Source organism: Schistocerca cancellata, chromosome 5 (genome assembly GCF_023864275.1).
Source record: "Schistocerca cancellata isolate TAMUIC-IGC-003103 chromosome 5, iqSchCanc2.1, whole genome shotgun sequence".
NCBI lineage: Eukaryota > Metazoa > Arthropoda > Insecta > Orthoptera > Acrididae > Schistocerca > Schistocerca cancellata.
In genome coordinates, this window is record NC_064630.1 from 2,516,297 (window position 1) to 2,537,640 (window position 21,344).

The following is a 21,344-nucleotide window of genomic DNA, read 5'->3' on the forward strand; positions in this document are numbered from 1 at the left end:
TGTGTTCCTTATGAAGAAGGTTTTGGCCTACAGGTCAATATGTAACAGTCTCGTCATTACGCCTGTCTGCAACTCGACAAGTCATCTTTATGGTGAGTAGCAATCTCTCTCTTTCATACTACTAATAAAAGGTGGAGTAAAACATTTAGAAGAATTAACAAAAGAGGAAAATGTTCTGGCTATGGAACACTTAGCTGGCACTGAGAATAATGTTGACAAAGTACTCTACCCAGTCTTCACTGCTGCAGAGTTATTATTTGTCGGCCTGAGGAGGGAAGCCCACCTCACGTGGATGTAGTGGCGCTCACCTGAAATCTGAGTGTGCCAATGCACAACCCACTCACCAGTTGGAGCAGTCTATCGTACTGAATTTAAACACAAGCAAATATTTCTTGTGCATAATTTGTTTACTAACCACATACAAGCCACGTGCAAGATGACTTGTCAGCTTTCTAAAGCTGTGGGGAGGCTCTACTCCTCATTGTCGACATTGCCTCAGATGCCCTATGTGAACTGATGCTGCATACATTCCATCGGAGTTTAGCCATTTTTAAGGCCAACGGCTGTTAACTGCATATTAGGGGTGATTATCTTGGCAGCTTCACAGTGCCTGGTTTTGTACACACTGTACTACAGCATTCAGAAGCAGGAGGATCCTGCTCCGTTATTTCTTCAGAGGTAGGGTTTTTTTATCAGCTGTCTCTATGGCAGAGGAACAGTTGGTGGTTCACACTAAAGATATGCTGGGTGATGTTTTTGCACAGGACTGTTATTGAAGGGATCTCAGAGACAGAATAGGGGCAGGAAAATTTCTTTTTATTTGTTTTATCATTTGCTTTGCATTTTTTGGACAAGAACGGCGAGATTAGTGTGTTAACATTTCATCAACAACAAAGTCATTAGAGACGGAGCACAAGCCCAGATTACTGAAGGATAGGGAAGGAAATTATCAATGCCCATTCAAAACAACCATACAAGTGTTTTCTTGAAGCAATTTAGAGAAATCACGGAAAATCCAAATCTTGATGACCAGATGTGCATTTGAACCATCGTCTTCCGAAATGCAAGTCCAGTGTCGTAACCACTGGGCCACCTCACTCAGTGTTGGACAAGGATCTGGACTTATGCTTGCCAGAGAAAACCAAATCATCATCTCTGAAGTATTATCTCTTAAATTTCCGTACTTCTGTACGAGTCACCTCCATGTGTGGGTGAATGTTTATTACCATGTTGTGCAGATATAGTGGTGTTAGACAAGGGTGGTAGTTTAGTCCTCAGAGACTTTACAACTGGGTGCTAAGCTGGAGGTCACAGGTCTCTGTGGTCATATCCTTCATCGGTTGGTAGCCACGATAGTGAGAGTGGTGTTATGGAATGATTTGGGTGGTGTATATTTTCAGAGCAGCAGTAAGAGGGACCTCTTCCCTCACTCAGATCTCGTATATAGACTGCTCATCAAGGTACACAGGGCATTTGCAGGACAAAGTGGCATGGCATCCTGTACAGTTAATACTGGGAGGCGGGGGTGGGGGTTTGTAGATTCCCTCACATGCTGCAGTCTGATTCTCCATTACTGTCAGCGTCTCTGATGGAGAGCTCTTTCCTTCTGGGTGTTCGTATTATTGGGGTACTAACAGGCCTTAATGACTGTCCTCGCCTCCCCACCTCCAGACCGAGTGACTGGCTGGCGGTTGGGGAGGCACCAGAGCTCTGGCACTCACTGGCCTCCACTAGGGAACGTGTGTGGGCCCTGCCTCTCACCCCGGGTACCAGTCACCTTTTACGTGTTTAACACGTGACTGGTATTCAGGAATGCATGCGAGTAAGAAGGTGACAAGGAAGACCGACACTGAAGCAGAGTAAGAACATAAAAAAAATCTATGAACGAGACAGGAGGAGGACAGCCTGGGAAAGAATAGTGGAAGAATAAGACTTGATGAACAGTGAAAGTAGTAATATTGCAAGTTCTGAAGCCCCTTGTTTGTTAAGTGCATACTCAAAAGAGTTGTGAGTGGGGGTGGGGGCAGAGTGATTAAAAAGTTAGTTATCTTGTTCAGTTACCTAATAATGATTTCTCTGCCAATGATCCTTAAAATTATGGCTGTACCACTCCAACTCAAAGAAAATTTTGAGCTCTACAATGAAATGTGGATGTTAGTAGTAGCCTAAGCAATTATATCATTTAAGATCTTATGATACTCGTTTCACATTACATCTCAGCTTTCATAATGTTTCGGAAGGGGGGCAAAGATGAAACAGAAGGCAACGTACAGAGATGGTGACTACAGTTAAATACAAGGTCCACTGAAAAACCACATCTAATTATGGTGATTTCAGAGCAAGTACTGTATAAGGTGCTTACTAATGATGTATTGAGTACGAGTCACCTTAGCATGTGACCACACACTCTCAACTATAATTCAGACGATACTGGGGACAACAGGAGTTAGTGCTGCATGAATGGCATTTTTGAATGTGGAATAAATGACAGCTTTCCTTCTCCTCCTCTGATGTTCAAGGTGAAAAGTGAGATTTTGATGCTGAAGTCTTTGACCTATGCCTTATTTGTATGCCTCTTTTACACAAGCGCACGCACGCACGCGCGCGCGCATACACACACACACACACACACACACACACACACACACAAATATACAAACCATCTGGATCTTCAGCTGCAACTTGTGGTTTTTGCACTGGTTTTCGCATGAGTATGAAGTAATTAACAGCAGCATCTCGTAGCCACACTCTGTAAGCCCCTTTAACATAAACTGGTATGTTTTCAGGGTGTGTGTCTACAAGTTTCCTTTGATCTGGACTTTGGACACTCACAACCCATGTATCATCTACACTGTCAGCTAGCTCTGCTGTCTGCAACACAGTTAAGAAAAGTTTACATACAAAATGGTTTAATTATGCAGAAAGGCTAAAAAATTAAATATATATATATATATATTTTCTAATGCAAAATTAGTCTGTCCGTTTAACAGAAATTTAGGAACATTTAAGTAGAAAATGGAGGTTCCACCTCTCTGAACTTCTAAATGTACCTTCTTCAGTGAGGTAAGTAGGTAATGGTTGTAAAAGGAAAAGAAAAAAGAAAAGGGGGGGAGGGGGAGACACACTAGGTTAAGAGCTGTCCACTGTCCATTTTCGCAGAACAAGGGAAAGTAAACATTAAGGAAAGTAAACCCCATACAGATAAACTTGGCCGTACTCCAAGTTCATCATTCTCAAGTTTCTAAATACAGTCATATGCACAGTGATTTACTGAAACCATTGAATGACACTTCCATGTTTTTAATGAATGCGAGGTGAAATTTATACCTTTTACAACCTTATTCTCAACTCTAAAATGCATCGAAAAAATCTTCATTGTGACTTTTCATGCTTTTCCGGTGGATCTGTTGCAAATACGCTTCTCGGGTTTGCCGCCGTCGTATTGTGTAACTCGCACAATATTTCCTCGGTGCATCATCAGTCGTGCCTTGCAGCAGTGACAGCAGCAGCTACCACCATCTGATGATGTCGAGCAGTTGCATCCAGGAAATATTGTGCGAGTTACACAATACGATCCAGCAGCAAACCCGAGAAGCATATTTGCAAAATCTTCATTGTTATGCGGATCATCTTGTCGGATGGTAAAACAAATCAGACACAGTGATACGGAGCAGCTGCACATCACTACCATATCACCAAGCCGAACAGAACCTAGCAGTTAATTTTAATAAAGTACCCCTACACTGCAGACATGACATATGCTTTGCTTTAAATAAGTGACTTATTAACTCTTAAGATTTTGTAAACTCCATGAAGTATCACACATATTAAATGTGCTGATGAAATTATATCAATAGTTATTAGTATATGTTTTAGTGAGCAATTTTTACCCACCTCTAAAGAGTTAAAAAAAAAAAAAAAAAAAAGTTTTAGAGCAGGTCTGAGTCTTACCGTCTCTGAAAAATGCACTGCTTTAAGACACTGCTTTTGCCAATAACTGGAGCATTTTCAAAAGAGTTGTCCGATTTAAATTTCCTTTTTTATTTAATAGGCAAGTTTGTAACATTTAACACTGGTGACAATAAAAGCTATGTTTTATTTTTATTTATATGAACCATTTAAGATATGAAATAGCTACATAACTCAACTACTTCTGTGGCTCTACACCAACAGAAGGAGATACAAAACAAACTGAACTTCTCAGAACTGTAGAAGGAATTTACTCTAGAAAAGTGCAAGTAGAGTCAGACTAGGATTGCAATCCTAGTCTGACTACTTCCATTAGGTGAAATAACTATATAACATAGGTGATTGACACATGGTTTACAGGAGCTGTGTACAAAGATTCCTCAACATCTGCTGAGCAAACAGTAAGTGTGGAAGTAAGAGACAGGAAGAAGAAAGAAAGAAATAAGGGTGCTTACAAATCATCACACCCTGTAGATGCAGATGGGCCTATCGTGAAGTATGTAACCAAGAGGGAAAGCTATTTTAACACCACAATAATTTATATGCACTGTACTGTTTATGTTTGTCCTGTGATACATTTACTTCTGGGGGAGGAAAAATGAGCTCTCACATGAAATAGGATCTAATAAGACATGACAGAAGAAATAACTTTTTACATTTTATGAACTCACCATTAGACCTTAAGTGTACTGGTGCAAACAACTCATTTAGACAGTATGATTTAGGGATTAAAATATCTTATATCTGAAAGTATAGGAAGTGTGTCATTTCCTTAATTCATTATTTACAACATATAGCCACACATTCTTCCATTTACACATCCATTTTCTCAATGAAGAGGAGACTGGAAGTACAGTTGGAGTAGGCTATGCTATACTGTATTCCATAATTGACCATTTGTTGTTCCAGTTAATTCCCATTTAACTGCCATGTGACTCAGTATTTGTCAAATACAGCTGGTCTCCAATACTGCCACATGAAGGGGTAAATTCATGTAAGAACTGAGTGATTTTTAGAGTTCCATGCCTCAATCGGTAAAAATGGAACTGCCATCCTTTCATCCTTCTGTCCAGGCGTCTGTCTGTCCAACCATTAAAAACCCTTTTCTCAGGAATCAGTAGACATATGAAGTTGAAATTTATGTCACACACTTAGGTCTATGGTCACTTGGCAGTATAAGAAATTGAAGCTTCTAAGCCATGCAATCAAAAGAAACGGCCCATTATGTCACATACTTTGATACTCACAAACTCGCTCATTAAAACCTATACGGCACTTCCCATTTGCCTAGAATCATGAAATTTGGCAAGAACCAAGGTTTCACAGTACAAGTAAAGGGGAAAAAATCAGAAAATTGTTAATTAGTAATTATATCTCACAAAAATATTTGTTTTTTATTCATTTTTCAGACTTCAAAATTAAAATTAAAACATCACTGAAAGTCTTTGAAATGAAATGTGCATGTAGCTAGGGCCTCCTGTTCGGTAGACCAGTCGGCTGTTGCAAGTCTCTTTAGTTGCTGCCACTTCGGCGACTTGTGTGTCAGTGAGGATGAAATAATAATGATGGTCACCCAGACCCTGAGGAGAAAATGACCCACCTAGGAATTTAATCCAGGCCCCTCGCCTGGTATTCTGTTGTGCTGCCCAGTCAGCTATGGAGACAGACAGAAAGTCTTCAAATTCTAAGGACTGGTATCTTGCCAGTGTCAATGTTGATAATAGGGAACAACTGTCAAAACTGTTGATTCCCAGGGTGGACGAACTGTCTACATATACAATTAAATTTGTTTGGAACCCTCAGAGTGTGAGTCCTTGTTGCACTTTGCCAGTTTTTATTGGTTAGTACATATTCTACAAATACAATGAAAACTGGATCAGGTAATACAGTTTTGTGCAACCCCTTGATAAACCCTAATCTCTTCCAGAACTTCGACAACTGCATAGAGCTATATAGAAAAAAATTTTTTTTAAAAAAAGAAACATCTCCCTAGAATGTTAAGACTCAGGGTAAAATAATAAATCTACTGATGAGTCATGTCTATCTCTGGCTTAAAGTAATAAGAAAATGTTTTACAATGACAATGCTTCATTAAAATTTCCAAGTACAATTTTTTCTGCATCATTTTCCTCTGAAATCATCTGCTATCTGCAATCTTGATCTGTTATATCAAGTTGTTCAACATCTTATTCTTCATCCAAATTCCTAAGGACAAGTGCACCTGTTCTATGATGGATAAGCAATATCATAAGAAACATATTGGAGACCACACTTACATATTGAGTGGGAGAAGAATGTGTGTGTGTGTGTGTGTGTGTGTGTGTGTGTGTGTGTGTGTGTGTGTGTGTGTGCGCGTGCGTGCGTGCTCCTGTACACACACACACACACACACACACACACACACACACACACACACACACACACTAATCTCTTAATTCAGAATAGTCCCTATGCAATATGCAATACCATGGTTGCAGCAGGAACATACAGGGGCTCTGAATTTTCTCAGTGGATTTTGTGAGAACACTGCCTTCTTCCAAAGTTTCCCATTTAAGTTCCCCATCTACATCTATCTACATCTACATTTATACTCCACAAGCCACCCAACAGTGTGTGGCAGAGGGCACTTTATGTGCCACTGCATTACCTCCCTTTCCTGTTCCAGTCACGTATGGTTCGCGGGAAGAACGACTGCCGGAAAGCCTCTGTGCACGCTCGAATCTCTCTCGAGTTTGCTAAACATCTCCGTAACGCTATCATGCTTACCAAATAACCCTGTGACATAATGCATCACTCTTCTTTGGATCTTCTCTATCTCCTCTGTCAACCCGACATGGTACAGATCCCACATTGATGAGCAATACTCAAGCATAGGTCGAACAAGTATTTTGTAAGCCACCTTCTTTGTTGATGGACTACATTTTCTAAGGACTCTCCCCATGAATCTCAACCTGGCACCCGCCTTACCAACAATTAATTTTATATGATCATTCCACTTCAAATTGTTCCGTACGCATACTCCCAGATATTTTACAGAAGTAACTGCTACCAGCGTTTGTTCCACTATCATATTATCATACAATAAAGGATCCTTCTTTCTATGTATTCACAATACATTACATTTGTCTATGTTAAGGATCAGTTGCCACTCCCTGCACCAAGTGCCTATCCGCTGCAGATCTTCCTGCATTTCACTGCAATTTTCTAATGCTGCAACTTCTCTGTATACTACAGTATCATCCGCGAAAAGCAACATGGAACTTCTGACACTATCTACTAGGTCATTTATATATATTGTGAAAAGCAATGGTCCCATAACACTCCCCTGTGGCACGCCAGAGGTTACTTTAACGTCTGTAACGTCTCTCCATTGAGAACAACAAGCTGTGTTCTGTTTGCTAAAAACTCTTCAATCCAGTGACCAGCTGGTCTGATATTCCGTAGGCTCTTACTTTGTTTATCAGGCGACAGTGCGGAACTGTATCGAACGCCTTCCGGAAGTCAAGAAAAATAGCATCTACCTGGGAGCCTGTATCTAATATTTTCTGGGTCTCATGAACAAATAAAGCGAGTTGGGTCTCACACGATCGCTGTTTCCAGAATCCATGTTGATTCCTACAGAGTAGACTCTGGGTTTCCAGAAATGACATGATACGTGAGCATAAAAAATGTTCTAAAATTCTACAACAGATCGATGTCTATAGTTTTGCGCATCTGCTCGATGACCATTCTTGAAAACTGGAACTACCTGTGCTCTTTTCCAATCATTTGGAACCTTCCGTTCCTCTAGAGACTTGCGGTACACGGCTGTTAGAAGGGGGGCAAGTTCTTTCGCATACTCTGTGTAGAATCGAATTGGTATTCCATCAGGTCCAGTGGACTTTCCTCTGTTGAGTGATTTCAGTTGCTTTTCTATTCCTTGGACACTTATTTCGATGTCAGCCATTCTTCGTTGGTGTGAGGATTTAGAGAAGGAACTGCAGTGCAGTCTTCCTCTGTGAAACAACTTTGGAAAAAGGTGTTTAGTATTTCAGCTTTACACGTGTCATCCTCTGTTTCAATGCCATTATCGTCCCAGAGTGTCTGGATATGCTGTTTCGATCCACTTACTGATTTAACATAAGACCAGAACTTCCTAGATTTTCTGTCAAGTTAGTACATAGAATTTTACTATCAAGTTAGTACATAGAATTTTACTATCGAATTCACTGAACACTTCACTTCACACATAGCCCTCCTTACGCTAACTTTGACATCGTTTAGCTTCTGTTTGTCTGAGAGGTTTTGGCTGCATTTAAATTTGCAGCGAAGCTCTCTTTGCTTTCGCAGTAGTTTCCTAACTTTGTTGTTGAACCACATTGGGTTTTTCCAATCCCTCACAGTTTTACTCGGCATGTACTTGTCTAAAACACATTTTACGATTGCCTTGAACCTTTTCCATAAACACTCTGCATTGACAGTCTCGGTACAGAAATTTTCATTTTGATCTGTTAGGTAGTCTGAAATCTGCCTCCTATTATTCTTGCTAAACTGATAAACCTTCCTCCCTTTTTTTATATTCCTATCTACTTTCTATATTCAGGGATGCTGCAACAGCCTTATGATCACCGATTCCCTGTTCTGCACTTACAGAGTCGAAAAGTTTGGGTCTGTTTGTTATCAGTGGGTCCAAGATGTTTTCTCCATGAGTTGGTTCTCTGTTTAATTGCTCCAGGTAATTTTTGGATAGTGCACTCAGTATAATGTTACTCGATGCTCTGTTCCCAAGTGTCTGTTACCTTCTCGTATGGACTGTACCAACCTGTTACAGTCCTACAGTCTCTCTCTATATTCATTCAATTTCTGCTATCTTACTTACTTGATAAAGACTCCAAATGCTGGGCCAATATTCTATAACTGGTCAAATTAGCATCTCACAAAGAGAAAATTACAAGTGGTACAATACAAAACCTTTTCAAAACTATGACTGGTTTCAATTCGCCCCCCCCCCCCCCCCCCCACCCCTCAAGAATCCTCTCACTGACAGTGGTCACATGTTTAGTGCCATTCTAAAATCAAATTTTAAATGAATCTTAAAATAGTATACTAATTTAGATGTAAATATAAGATAATTCTACAATTTGAGTATTACACAAATTTTATGAGGGTTCAATGTGGCTGCACTTTGTTAGGTGATGGTATCTTAATTTTCGACATACATATCAAAACATACTGCAATGGCTATTAGCAATTAGTGTCACAATCATTTTACCCTTTCTTTTGGTTGTTCCACCCACATCAACCATAGCTTTCTCAATAAATATTAATTTATAAGATAAGCTGCCTTCCTCTAGCCACTGCACAAAATCTGCATGAAAGTCACTACCTTCAGCAGCTCATGGCTTCCACGGTATCTAAGAATTTTTAGGGCTTCTGATGAAAGTTTACACACACTCTTCAAGGTACTGTATACCTTTCTTTGCTGTAATTGTACAGTTGCGTTCTGTACTCTCAAAAATATTTACGAACAACGTACAGGGTGATTATAATTGAAGTTAAACTTTCCAACCCCTGTAGAAATAACACCACTGGTCAGAATGACGTCATATTGCAACAGAATATTATCAGAGAAGGAGGAAACATATAGCAGAAGAAAAATAAATAGTTACAAAATGTAGCAGTGGATGGCGCTGCAAGAATCATAATTTACAGAAAGATAGATCCTTTATCATTTAGCTACAAAATAGCAGGTCAGCAACTGGAAGCAGTTAATACCATAAATTATCTGGGAGTACGCATTAGGAGTGATTTAAAATGGAATGATCATATAATGTTGATCGTCGGTAAAGCAGATGCCAGACTGAGATTCATTGGAAGAATTCTAAGGAAATGCAATCCGAAAACAAAGGAAGTAGTTTACAGTACGCTTGTTCGCCCACTGCTTGAATACTGCTCAGCAGTGTGGGATCCGTACCAGATAGGGTTGATAGAAGAGATAGAGAAGATCCAACGGAGAGCAGCGCGCTTCGTTACAGGATCATTTAGTAATCGCAAAAGCGTTACGGAGATGATAGGTAAACTCCAGTGGAAGACTCTGCAGGAGAGACGCTCAGTAGCTCGGTACGGGCTTTTATTGAAGTTTCGAGAACATACCTTCACCGAAGAGTCAAGCAGTATATTGCTCCCTCCTACGTATATCTCGCGAAGAGACCATGAGGATAAAATCAGAGAGATTAGAGCCCACACGGAGGCATACTGACAATCCTTCTTTCCACGAACAATACAAGACTGGAATAGAAGGGAGAACCGATAGAGGTACTGAAGGTACCCTCCGCCACACACCGTCAGGTGACTTGCGGAGTGTGGATGTAGATGTAGATGTAGATTTATTAACGGTTGATTACAAATGAGAAATGAATCATACAACAATGCCCAAGACATATGTTTGACATTAAACAAACTGTACTACTCAGTGTGCATGGACGTACAGGTGTGATACTGTTAGTTACATAAGCCCATCCACCACGGCAAGGTCATATCACATCGCACAGGAAAAATCGGTTTTTAATTGTCCCGAGACCAAAAACTGCATAAGAAGTATCAATCACATTGGCTTTCAATTGTCCTGAGACCAAAAATTGGCAGTAAGAAGTATCAATCACGCCGACTTTTAATTGTCCTGAGGCCAAAAACTGCATAAAAAGCACCAATCAAGTTCAAATTGGATAACTAATTTCCATATCACTGGTGCGAAACATATTCAATATGCTGTCCACCATTTTCTGCAAAAAGTTGAAATCGAGAAACAGCATGTTCCACAACTGATCAAAGTGTTTCTGGGGTCACATTCAGAATGTGTAGCGCAATGTGTGCCTTCAGTGCGGCTAAGTTTGCAATCGGAACACTGAGCACAACATTTCTCAGAGAGCCCCACAGCCAGAAGTCACACGGATTAAGATCGGGTGATCGTGACGGCCAGGCTGTAGGGAAACGGCGGCTGATAATTCTAGCATTTCTGAAACAGCAGCTCAGCAGCTGCCTAACTGGATTTGCAATGTGTAGTGGTGCGCCATCTTGTATTAAAATGATCCCATCCACACATCCGTGCTGTTGGAGAGCTGGAATGACTTGATTGTGTAAGACACCCACAGTGCTTACCAGTGATGGTAAAAGTAACAGGACTGGAAGCAAGTGTGTCTTCGAAAAAATATGGCCCTACGATAAAGGATGCCGTAAACCTGCACCACACAGTGACCTTTTCTGGATGAAGTGGTACTGGTTGATTTGTGTGTGTATTTCCCACAGCCCATATTCGACAGTTCTGTATATTGACATATCCTGTCAGATGGAAGTGGGCTTCGTCTGTCCACAAAATCTCCCACAGCCAATCACTGTCCACTTCCATGCGAGCAAGAAATTCTAAAGCAAAGGCCTCTCTTGCTGGCAGGTCAACAGGAAGCAACTCATTCACAAGGGTAATTTTGAATGGATAGCAAAGAAGAATGTTTTGTAGGAGCTTACACACTGTGCTCACGGGTATGTCCAATGATCGGGCAATTCTCCATGCACCACACGTTTGTACACCACCACTCGTCTCCTCCAGCATTGCTGTGGCCACTGCTTCAATTTGTTTCCTTCCTCTACCAGGTTGCACACAAAAAGAATCCATCTTTTTGAATTTCCAGACCCTTGGCAGTCATTGGACCAAAACCCTTCGGTGTCTGGAACTTCTGCAGAGTGACGTGTGCACAGTCATCATTCTCGTAACACAGCTTTACAAGCAGAGCGAACGTCACAGATGCGAAAGGAGGAAAAGCCGTGTACCTGGCGTGTTTATACCAACTTAAGTGGGTCATGTGAATGACAGGTGTTTTCATTTACGTATTCTGACACACACAGTGCCATCTATTGATCAATTTTCACACTATTATTTTTTTTTCCTTCTGCCATACGATTTCCCTCCTTCTCCGATAACATTCCATTGTAACTTGAAGTCATTTTAACGAGTGATGTTATTCCTACAGCATTTTGAAAGTTTAGCTTTAATTGTAATCACCCTGTCTAACATTCCATTAGCACTGATGTTTCAAACAAGTTGCGACAGTTGTAAGAAAATGAAACGCCTACAGCTGCCCTTATATTCTTATTTATTGTGTAGCTACCTGTTCTGGTGCTTCAATATGCCATCTTCAGGCCTTAGTTGATGCTGAAGGGGTTATTACAGTTCATATACATGCTGCATCAGTGGGCCAACGTAACTGGTTTACGCAGACTACCTGTACCTGTGATGTGAGCACTCCAGCCAAACTGCCAACTGACTGGATTAACATTCAAAGAGTGCCAACATCACACCTACAGATAGACTGCATAAACCAGTTATGTTGGCCACTGATGCAGTGTCTATATGGATCGTGATAACCTCTTCAGCATCAACTAAGCCCTGAAAAAAGTGCACTGAAACACTGGATCTGGTAGCTATATAATAAATAAGAACAGAAGGACAGCTATAGGTGTTTCATTTTCTTACAATAGTGAGTGGCTGTGGTCCCAAAGACCTCCAGTCAAAAGGGTGGAGATACAAAAAGTTGAGACAGGGTCAATAAAAATTAACACAGAACTTATTTTTGTACTTTTAGAATTTGTACTGAACTATTACTTAAGCATTCATTCTTAGTTGCCTTAAAGTTAGATTTGAAAACAACTGGTAGCCTCTTAACATGGAATAAGCCAAATTAATAATGCTTCTTCCATCACTGAATCAATGCAAGAATCAGTAGAAGACAATAAAATAACAGAAAAAACCAGCACAGAAAAAGTAACAGAAATGTCATTTATCAGCTGTCTCATCAATAAAAACAATTTACTACAAAACTAAGCAGAAATATTTACAGACACTGCAGATCACTAGAGTGAAGCAAGATGAGGAAAGTCCCTTATTCCACAGTCCAGTTATTTAGGGGGAACAACTGTGAGCTTTTCTTTCAGTAAGAGCTAAGATTTGTGCGGAAAAAAGCTTTTGATACATTCTTCAAGATTATTTCATCAATGTTTTTCTCCTCTTTGCAAACACGTCAGCTGTCAGTTTCTTCTTTTGCTGTGACTTTCATTTCCATTATTTCTACTTTCTTCTACATTGTATTTTGCTTCATAACATTTTAGTGTGTATTGAATGTCCTGGGATAACTAAGCACCTGTCATCCCAATGGTACAGAGCTAATGTTTCAGGTAATCATTTCAGAATTTTCTTCTTTTTGTAATACTCCTTTTAGTATATTATATCTGTATTGATTGTGATCGTATTGACCATATCAAAATGTATGACCATGGGTAATGAGCACAGTTCTCGGTACATTATAAGAAGCAAGCAACTTGTCAGCATTGCCTACACCATCTTTCACTCTATTTTAAAATGTGATAAATGCTTCTATTTATCTTCTATGCCAGCATCTTTTAACTAACACCATGCATGTTTAATGCCAAGATATGCACTTCCTGTGTGCAGGAAAATAAATGTTCCTCCACTACGATACCAACGTACAGCCAGTTTTCAAATTGAAAAGTGAAATGTTGACAGCTTTTTCTTTACTAGCTCTTTTTTTATCAACCCTAAAAAGAAAGGTAATTTCTTCAAAAATCCAATACTGGTCAACCAGTTACCTGTAGTTATTTTGTGAACTGATTGACAGTACCAGGTTCACAGGGTCTCATAATAGTGGTGATGTCCTTCAAAGTATCTTCCTTTTCATTGTTATCCTCTTCAAGCAGCACATTTTCATTTCTTCAAAACGTTCTGGATCAAGGATATTACATATGTTACTGCTGCCTGCCATGATCAACCATACCTCACCTAAAATATGATAAGGTCTCTGAAATAATGCAGCCAGGTGCAGTGTATCAGCTTGCTATTTGTATGTAAAAGTATTGAAACTCTTTAAAGAGAAAATAAATGCATGTTACATGCTAAACTATTGCTGTATTACCTCCTGTGTGATGTAATTAAAACTAAATGTACTACTGAAAAGAAATGAGAATGGATATTGTCTAACAAAATGAACAATTAGTAGACATCTAGCGGACAGAGCAGCCATCCTGAAACCAGCTTGTAACAAAACAAAGTGGGAGACAAGGAGCTGCTACAGCGAAGGTACCATCGCTGTCAACTGTCAAAAATAATGGACAGAGAATGCCAACTTGCATTGGTGTGAACAGCTGTAACTGATTGAGGGTTAAAAATAATCTCTGCATAAGCTTTCAACAACACAGTCTATGGTTCAAAGAAGTTCTGATCTTGTAAAAAAAGAACTTAACTGTCACCTACTTATATGAGGGAAATGTCAACTGTCATTGTTGTGGTCTTCAGTCCAGAGACTGGTTTGATGCAGCTCTCCATGCTACTCTATCCTGTACAAGTTTCTTCATCTTCAAGTAATTACTGCAACTTACATCCTTCTCAATCTGCTTAGTGTATTCATCTCTTGTCTCCCTCTATGATTTTTATGCTCCACACTGCCCTCCAATACTAAATTGGTGATCCCTTGATGCCTCAGAACGTGTCCTACCAATCGATCCCTTCTTCTAGTCCAGTTGTGCCACCAATTCCTCTTCTGCCCAATTCTGTTGAGTACCTCCGCATTAGTTACACGATCTACCCATCTAATCTTCAGCATTCTTGTGTAGCACCACACTTCAAAAGTTTCTATTCTTTTCTCGTCTAATCTATTTATTATCCAAGTTTCACTTCCATACATTGCTGCACTCTGTACAAATACTTTCAGAAAAGACTTCCTGACACTTAAATCTACACTCGATGTTAAGAAATTTCTCTTCTTCAGGAACTATTCACATAAATTACATGAATTTCTTGATTCTGAAACTATGTAAGCATATTAGTAGTATAAGGGACAGTGTTCATAGTAAAATATATCATTGTGATTACAGTGCAAAGATGTTTCTTGCATCAACTAATTGACAGTGAACTCACAAAAATGATATTAACACACTTTCCTTGTGGAACAGGGCAACTTTTGGCATCACCAACAGATTCAAATGTCCTGGGGGTCAATGGCCTTAAGTCCTTGATAGCACTCAATGGGATTTTATACATTTTCCACAAGGACAGTGTTCTAATTGCATGTGATATCAAAGAAGTGCAGTGGAACCTTGATTCTTTTCCAGTCGCAGCTGTAATGGTTTAATAATACATAGTGCTTCAAAAAGATTCATCTAGTTTCAGCGGACTGTATCCCATAAATGAATGAAGATATAAACTTGAGGTAAATTTGTACTTGCACATCAGAACTAAAGGTCTGCCTTGGTGCCAGTTGCAACTTGTCAGCTTATGTTGTTGCCAGCAGGGGTCTCCCTGAGGCAGGTAGCTCAATCTGCTACTTGCTGTTCATCACACAATGCGTGCCATGTTGGTGATAATAGAGCAACAAAAGACTTGTATTCTCTGTTGCAACAGGTGCAATGCACTTCCAACTGCCTGGCATGACTCGTCAATAGTGTAGCCTATACTGTACAGGCCATACGGATCTTCCACTGCACCAGTGGCCACCGAGGTCACATGATCTCACAGTATGTGATTTTGTGTAGTTTTTGAAACATTTCACTTGCGTGCTCCTGACTCGAGAACTTTGGGTGAATTCCACCACCACATAGTGACAGGGGTAAATGCAGACATCAACACAAAAAAACAGGACAAGTTTGATTATTGTCTAGATGTTTGTGACACATCTGGTGGAGCATTTGTGAGCAGTAAATGAAAACTTTGATCCTAAATATAAATGTAAAAAGTACCCCAACACTGTGTGTGAATGTTTGTAAAATACATCCACTTCTAAAAATGAGATGGTTATTTTAAAAAAATGAAAATAAAAACTAACTATCCTATGAGTAAGTTAAAATCCACCCCCAAGATTTTATCTTCATTCATGTATAAGACATAGGCTAGTGAAATTGGATGAGTCTTTTTCAAACAACCTGTATTTCCAGACATGACAGTTATGTAGACCAGACAGGTCTTATTTCACCCTAATGCTGATCCACTAATCTTTCACATTTATAATGAGATGACCATAGCTACCTTCAAAATTTCAGTCATCTACTAGGTATAATATCAAAAATCATGTCACGAACATTCTAACTAGACCAAATGCCCCCTTGAAAACCATGATACAACTATCCAAAACATTAAAGAATGTTATGTTCTCAACACACAGATATTTTGTGTTAGGGGATGCAGTAAATGTTTGCATTGGTCAGTAGTGCAAGATTAATATTTGCAGCATGTATGTCTCTTCTAAGCAGTCTCCGACTTTACAAGAGTTTATACAATAAAAGCTCTGCAATGGTTTCAGATACTGGTATGAAAATGAGGAAGAAGTTTCTGAAAGTGTATGCCTGGAGCACTGCATTATATAAGAAATACTATGTGGTCCACAAGAAATCTGAAGAAGAGCTACTGCTAAGGCCACCAAGAATAGTTAACCTTCCATTGGAAGGAGCAACAGCAGTGGAGGGGAAGGTTAGATAAGATACTTGAGTGTGTAAAACGCAATACACAGTGTGTTGGGTTTGGTAGTTCTGCAAATATTACAATATCGGCACAGGATAGGACAACAACAAACCAGTCCAAAAGACAGATGACTTGAAATGAGAAAGTCTCCCAATCTACATTAATAAGTTAATGTTTCTTCTGCTACTGTGTTTACTAGAAAAAGTTTTTTTTTCCCCCAGGAACTCCGTATGCTGCCATAAAACTAAATAAAGTAGGTCTTGATATCCCTAACTGAATTGTGGCTTTCCACAGATGTACCAACAACGTAGACACCAAAAATCTTCTTCATGCCAGAATCCATAAAGTTCAAGATAATGACACCATAATGATACCAGATGTACTTGCAAGCTCAGAACACATCTGAGGATGCTACTGCAAAAGGACAGGGGTAGCGGGGGTGAAGGATAATACAATAACATCATCAATGTTTTTTAGTTAGTCAGAAACCAATTTCCAGAAATTAGATGCGTAAACACAAAGCTGTTCATATAACTTTTCCAACACTAGAAAGCCCAAGACAGACTTCTTGTTATTTTTCCAACCTTTATGTATTCAAAGTGTGATGGCAGACATACAGCAATGGAACAGTGTAAGTGGAACACCATCATTTTTAAAGTAGCAGTTTCCCTGTTATGCAGTGTGTTAATTCAGATCTCACCAAGGATAATACCTATGGAACAGAAGAGCAAATTATTAGAGTGGGGCACAATCCTAGCTGGAATGTAAAGGGATGTGGCCTCTCACCACTCTTGCTTTTATTAAGTGGAGACATGTGCCACACGGTTTCATTCAAATCAAAGGAAACACGAAGCTTCATGCTCTGCCTTCTGCAGATGTTCTGTATACAATTTACAGGTTATATCTGAGAAATACAGCACAGACATCAACAACTAAAAAACAAAAACTATGGCCGTCTGTGGAAAATACCCCGGACAAAGTGAGATGTATTTGAAAAATAAAATTATAGAAAGAGTGAACACATTCAGCAGTTTAAGTTGTAAACTATCCTTTCTTGAAGAAGCAGACTTGGCTGAGAAAGCCATAAAATATACAAAAACAATGAGATTTATTAATAATGTAATAAAAACTTCTCTAGTTCAGAAGCACACCAAAATATGCCTTTATAAGGCCCTAGCAAGGTGTGTGCTATGCTACAGCTGTGAAGCCTGGACACCAAAGACAAATTACGCAGAAAATACTAACAGTCTGTGAATAAAGACGCATTGAAGAAACTTAAAATGGAACATATCACACATTATATACAGCACTACCAAAACAACTGGGGAAAACTTCTACAATACATGACCTCGCAGAAGATCCCAAACTATGTACTACAATACCATCCCAATGGTACAAGATCACTAGGTCAACCAATGAAAAGATGGCAAGAGAACTTCTGGATGAGAATGAAGTAATAGTTTTTACTTTTTTCCCATATGTATCTTTAACACTACTTCATATATCTTTGTCCTGTGCATTCATCTCTGGTCCCCAAACCACTATACTGTGTGTGTGTGTGTGTGTGTGTGTGTGTGAGAGAGAGAGAGAGAGAGAGAGAGAGAGAGAGAGAGAGAGAGAGAGAGGAAAGCGTGGGATTACATTTCCTTTAGATCCTTCTGATAAATATCTCTCACGTGTATTAGATTTAGGTTTATGATATCACTGATCAGTTTTTTTTGTTTTTGTTTTTTTTGTTTGTTTTTTTTTTTGTCAGTTTACACATACATTGCATTTATTTATATTGAAGGTAAGCTGCCAGTATTTTCACCAAGTGATGTTGCTCTGCAAGTGTACCTGCATTTCATAATTATTTTCTAATAAAGTGACTTCCCTTCATACCAGTGCATCATCTATCAGCATGCCGAAGACAGCTAAAATCATTGTCTGCCATTTTGTTTGAATGTATCTTTAATAATGACAGTCCCATCAAATTTCTTTGAGGGACACTGGATGTCACTTTAAACTGTGATGATGTCTTCACATTATAAATAAGTTATGGATTCTTTTAGTTGGAAATCTTTGGTCCAATTCCATCTGTCTCACATATTTTGTAAGCAAATACTTTGTATACTATATGTGGAAGTGAGCTGAAAGCTGTCTAGAAGTCAAGAAGCACTGCCCAACTGTGGGCTCTGCTCTCTGCAACCCTATGAATGAACATAGTGGGCCAAACATCATTCATTGGTATTTAAAGAATCTGTGTTTGTTTCCACTGGTCTCCAAAAAAATTCATCCATCTATCTATATCCGAATCCTGCTCCAGCTACTGCCGAGTCTGGGTGCTGACGAGTCCTCTCCATTTGGCTCGGTCCCCCCACCACTTTTCCTCCTCCACTTGCTGCCAGGTCACACCTCTCCTTTCTACAGATATTCTCACTCCCATTTTCCACCGTGTTTTTGGATGCCCTCTAGGTCTTTTCCGATCCATCTTTAGTTTTTCCATAATTTTGGGGAGTCTCTGCCCATGCATCCTCTTAACATGCCCATACCATCTTAATTCTTTTTTTCAATTTCTTCTCTCATATTTTCTTGTTTAAGGTCCTTTCTAATCTCTACATTCCTTACTCTGTCCATTCTTGTTTTTCCCTTAACTGCTCTGAGAAATTTCATTTCCCCTGCTTGCAGTCTGCTCCAGTCCCTTTCTGCCATTGTCCATGTTTCTCCACCATAGGTGACAATAGGGAAGTAATAATTCTTATACATAAGGAGTTTTGCTTCTTCTGAAACTTCCTTATTTCAAATCAGGTGTTTGTAGGGTTCTCCATTCAAGGTAATATTACCATTGATCCCTTTCTCTCTTCCAAATACCATTCCTTCACTCTTATCTTTATTTATTTTTAATCCATACCTTTTCATTATTTCCTTCCACACATCAAGCTGTAACTGTACATCTACCTCTTTATCACCCCATATTACCATATCATCTGCAAGAATCATCTTTTTGTCTTTTTCTTTTACTGTATCTTTAACTGCCCTTTCATTCCCTCCTTCACAACATTAAAAAGTGCAGGGGATAGAATACTTCCTTGCTTAAGTCCTTGTCTTATTCCGAAGTATTCAGAGTTCCCCAATGGTGTTCTAATTCTACAATTGTGTCCTCTGTACATTGTCTTTATTACATTAATGTATCCATCTTCTATATCTATCTTCTTCATTTCTTCCCAGAGTCTTTCCCTGTTAACTGAGTCAAATGCCTTTTCTATGTCTATAAAAACCATTATCACCCTTTTGTTACACTCCCAACTTTTTCCCATCAGTTGACGGATAGAAAATATCAGGTCAATCGTGCTTCTTCCTTTCCTAAACCCATGCTGTTCTTCACTCAGCTCCTTTTCTATTTCTTCAGTTATTCGATTTAGTAAAATTCTTTCAAAAAATCTTAGCTGTATGACTCATAAGGGTTATTCCTCTGTAGTTTTTACAAAGCCTTTTATTGCCTTTCTTGAAGATGGGAACAATGTCTCCTGTTCTCTAATCGTCAGGTATTGAACTATTTCTCCACACGCTTGATAGTACTCTATACAGCCACTGCATTCCCACTGGACCTGCTGCTCTTATCATGTCCACTGATCCTTCATCAGGTCCTGGGGCTTTCCCCCCAGTCATCTTCTTCACAGCTTTTTCCATTTCTTCCCGTGTAATTTGTCCTAATTCTGTTTCCCAACTTCTCTCAATTTCTCCATTATTTGTTTTTTCCTCGTGTAACTGCTCCTCAGTGTTTAACAGCTTAAAATGTTCTTTCCAGAGATCTTTTATATTCCCTGGATCTTCAATCACGGTACCATCCTCTGTTTCCATCTTTACTGGTACTTCAGAAGCCTTCCTTTTATTTCTCATCATTCTTATTGCTCTTCACATCTTCAAGTTTTTTTGTAAACTCTCCCCATGCCTGATTCTTTGCTGTTTCCACTATTTCTTTGCACTTCTTCTTTTCCTCTATATATCTTTTATGGTCTTCGTCATTTTTAGTTTTCCACCACTTTCTCCGTGCTCCTTTTTTCTTCTAACTGCTTGGATTGTGGTATCATCCCACCAACTTGTCTGTCTTACTTTCTCCTTTCCAGATGTTCTACCATATACTTTTAGTGCTGCTTCGACTAAAGTGTCTTTGAATTAACTCCATTCTTTTTCTACATCACAGAAAACTTCTTTTGGAAATTTTTGTGTGATTAATTCTCTGTACTTCTCAGCACATTCACTCTCCTTCAGTTTCCAATCCCGTATCCTCATCACTTTCTTCTGTTCTCTATTTTTCACACGCTGATTCATTTTCCATTGTCCCACCAGTAATCTGTGGTCTCCATCTGCACTCACACTTGGAATTACCTTCACATTTGTTACTTTCTCTCCCCATTCCCTAGCTACTAGAATATAATCAATTACACTCTTGGTTCTTCCATTCCAACTGTATCTGGTGGTAACATGACTTTCTCTCTTCATAAACCAACTGTTTGCTATTTTCACTGCATTCCTCTGGCACAAATCCAGAAGTCTTTCCCCCTCTTCATTTCCGTCTCAATATCCAAAACATCCCAATACTTGCTCAAATCCCTTTCTGTCTTTGCCTACCTGTGCATTAAAATCTCCCACCACTTTGAATAAACTCCATTCTTTTTCTACAAATTCATATCACAAAATGAGTTTCATGATTTTACAACAAACTGATGTTCCAGTGACCTACAAAATAGATGACTGCTAGAAGAGGTGTCAGTTCTACACTCCAACATTGAACTGAAAGGTATGCCGGCTGATTCAATAGTTTTTCCTCTATCTTCTTCTTCTTCTTCGTCCTCTTTTCTCTTTTCATTTATTCCAATGTTGACATATTTCTACTAAG

At 39.3% G+C, this 21,344-nt stretch overlaps 1 protein-coding gene across 1 annotated transcript in view; it reads right to left on the bottom strand.

Annotated features, from left to right (window-relative positions):
* LOC126187402 (evolutionarily conserved signaling intermediate in Toll pathway, mitochondrial) overlaps positions 1–21,344 on the bottom strand; it is a 92,588-nt gene that overhangs the window by 27,956 nt on the left and 43,288 nt on the right. The window contains exon 3 of the mRNA XM_049928465.1: positions 2,661–2,871. Coding sequence (XP_049784422.1) covers positions 2,661–2,871 — 211 coding nt within the window. The remainder of the gene's footprint in view (positions 1–2,660; positions 2,872–21,344) is intronic.